The sequence below is a fragment of the Myotis lucifugus genome, unplaced genomic scaffold, assembly GCF_000147115.1.
Source record: "Myotis lucifugus unplaced genomic scaffold, Myoluc2.0 scaffold_3347, whole genome shotgun sequence".
Taxonomy (NCBI): domain Eukaryota; kingdom Metazoa; phylum Chordata; class Mammalia; order Chiroptera; family Vespertilionidae; genus Myotis; species Myotis lucifugus.
Window position 1 is genome coordinate 13,579 of NW_005874395.1, and position 2,516 is coordinate 16,094.

The 2,516-nt window shown below is 63.0% G+C and overlaps 1 protein-coding gene across 1 annotated transcript; it reads right to left on the reverse strand.

Moving 5' to 3' along the window:
• Nucleotides 1-239: 239 nt before the first annotated feature.
• LOC102437700 (tubulointerstitial nephritis antigen-like) lies at nucleotides 240-2,510 on the reverse strand. The gene is made up of 6 exons (XM_014450711.2): nucleotides 2,480-2,510; nucleotides 2,191-2,381; nucleotides 2,048-2,093; nucleotides 1,698-1,821; nucleotides 855-900; nucleotides 240-764 (listed from the first exon to the last, which is right to left on the reverse strand). Exons 2-6 carry the CDS (start codon nucleotides 2,308-2,310, stop codon nucleotides 624-626), a joined length of 477 nt encoding a protein of 158 aa, XP_014306197.1. The 5' UTR covers nucleotides 2,311-2,381; nucleotides 2,480-2,510; the 3' UTR covers nucleotides 240-623.
• Nucleotides 2,511-2,516: the final 6 nt, after the last annotated feature.

Genomic DNA, 2,516 nt, shown 5'->3' on the forward strand with positions numbered 1-2,516 from the left:
CGGTGCCGAGTCAGCGTCTGAAAGGTGGTTCCCAGGAGCTCATGTCTCTCTGAGGGTCAAAGGTCATGCCATCCATGGTCTACCTCCGAGAGGTTCAGTGCCCAGGGCCGCTGACAGCGAGGGCTGAGTGGAGACGGAGATGTCCAGTCCACACACCACTGCCAACCAGCGCGACCTCAGGCCGTCCTTTCTGCTTCCTAACCATGTGCCACCCAACTCTGGCCTGAAGCTCCAAGTTATTAAAGTTACCAATAGTTTGTCTTTATTTTAAAACAGTGAAAAAAATAAATATCTTTGGAGAATAAGAGTACAGGGGTGGGATGGGCTGGACACTTGGTAGTGTCCTGGCTTCAGTGGTCTTGCGTGGGGGTGCAGGGCCTGGGGTCTGCAGGCTGGTTCTCCCGGCCAGGCTCTGTCCCATACCCGCTGGGCGGTCTGGGGGCTCCACCAGCCTCGCCTGCCCTCGGCTCCCAGCCGGGCGCTGTGTCAGCAGAACCCGCGAGGATTAGGCCCCTGGTGTCGGCCTGTGTCCGGAGCACGATCTACCAGGCAGGAGGGTGGGGCAGGGGCACCACCCCACAGGGGGCTCTTCTGCCGGCTGGCCTGGCATGGTGGCCACAGCCTCAGTGGTGACCCATGTCCTCCATGCCCACACGGCCCCAGACCCCCAGCACGAAGCTCTCGATGTCACACTCGTTGGCTCCACGCACGATGCGGAAGTGGCCCTTCTCGCCCCAGGCTGGGCCCCACGAGTTGGCTGCGGTCTGGGAATGAGGAGGCGCATGAGCAGGGCATGGAGAAGCGGAGGCGGGGGAGGGGACAGCGGCTGCAGGGCCCGCAGCGCAGGGACTCACCCAGTATTTGAGCGTCCTTCCATCAGGTAGTGCCTCCTCTCCCCACCTGCGGGCCAGACCGGGCAGGAGCAAGGGAGCTGATTCCACCTGCGTTCAGGGGCTGCACCCCCAGGCATTCCCTATCCAGGCCCTGCTGCCTTCGGTCACGTGGGTACACCCTTAGGACTTGGGCAGGTCTCTGTCCTGTCTGCACCTCCCTCGGTCTCCCTCTAAGTCTGTGTGCCTGTGCCCAGTGTGGGGGAAGGCACAAGAGGGATAACTGAGGGGCGTGCAGAACAGGGGGGATGTGGGCCTCCGTCCTCCAGGGACCCCCATTCTGTGGGCCATTTCTCTGGAACCTCACCCTTCCGCCTGCCCTCCTTCCTCACTTGGGGAGCCGAGGAGGAGTGGGTGCCAGGGACCAGAAGGAAGAGACTCGGCGAATGTGGGTGCCCTAGAGGCCCCAAACTCCACGGCCAAGAGCTGTCATTGGTTGGACAACCGACCTCAGTCACTCTGACGCCTCCTGTTATCTCAGGTGGAGACACTGAAGGCTGGGGAGTGAGTCCCTGTCGGGCAGAGCTGAGCAGGTGCTGAGATGGGGAGAGACTAGCCACTCCTGAATCCTTGTCTATTGCACTGGACTTACTCTATCTCCCCCCATAAGGAAGGAGCAGTCCCTTGAAACCTTGAAAGGCACCAACTCTTGGTGTGACTAGGCTAAGTCCTTCCTCGTTTGGAGTCTGGGTTTCCTCCTCTTTGAAACAGGGCTTTGCAGAGAGATGGTCTGGATTCTGGACAGGCTCAGAGCCCCCAGTGTAAGCTCGGCGGCCCCCAACCCCTCTGTCCCCCAGAGCCCCTCACCCTGTGATCTTGACCGAATGGGTTCCGTGCCGGCGGTATCGCTCTGGCCTCCCGAGGCTCACCGGGGTGTGGCTGTAGATGCCGCCCTGGTACAGGAAGAAGTCCTCGTGCACCTCCATGAGGGCTGTGGGCAGAGGGCAAGGTGGGGCCAGCTCAGCCGTCAGCACAGGCACCGAAGCCCGAGTGGAGATGCGCACCCCGGCCCGCAGCCTCTCCTACCAGGTGCTGCCCATGGGGAGGGGACATGGTCTCCCCACGTCCGGCCCCAGTGGACCTGCTGCTCAGTGCTGTACAGAACACGTGTGCTGCTGGGCCCTGTGGGATCAGGGGGCAGGACGAAGGACACTCACCTTGGACAGGGCCGTTCTCCATCAGCTCCTTCATGATCTCCGTCTCCTGCAGCGTGGGAGGCGGGGAGGAGAGTATCCATTAGGGGCTGAGGCCCCGGCCTTCCTGCTCTCTTCCCCTGCCCCTCGCCCAAGCGCAGACTTACACTGGAGCCGAGGCGGTAGGCAGGCGTGACCTGGTAGATGTCATTGGCATGGGCGTGGTGATTGGGGCAGCGGGCAGTGGCCTGGCGCTTGCCCCGACCCGTGGCCCGGGTGTGCATCATGCAGCGGGGCGTGGGGCCTGCCTCCGTCTTCTCCGGGCCCGAGAACGGGTAGCAGTGGTCAGACACAACCCTGGAGGGGCAGCAGGAGGGAGCAGGGGCGGAGTGAGCTGGCCTATCCCAAGGCCCCTGCCACATGCCCTCTCCCCTGCCCACACCCCCTGCTGCTCACCTCGCCGGCGCAGGAACCACCAGGCGCCATCCAGATG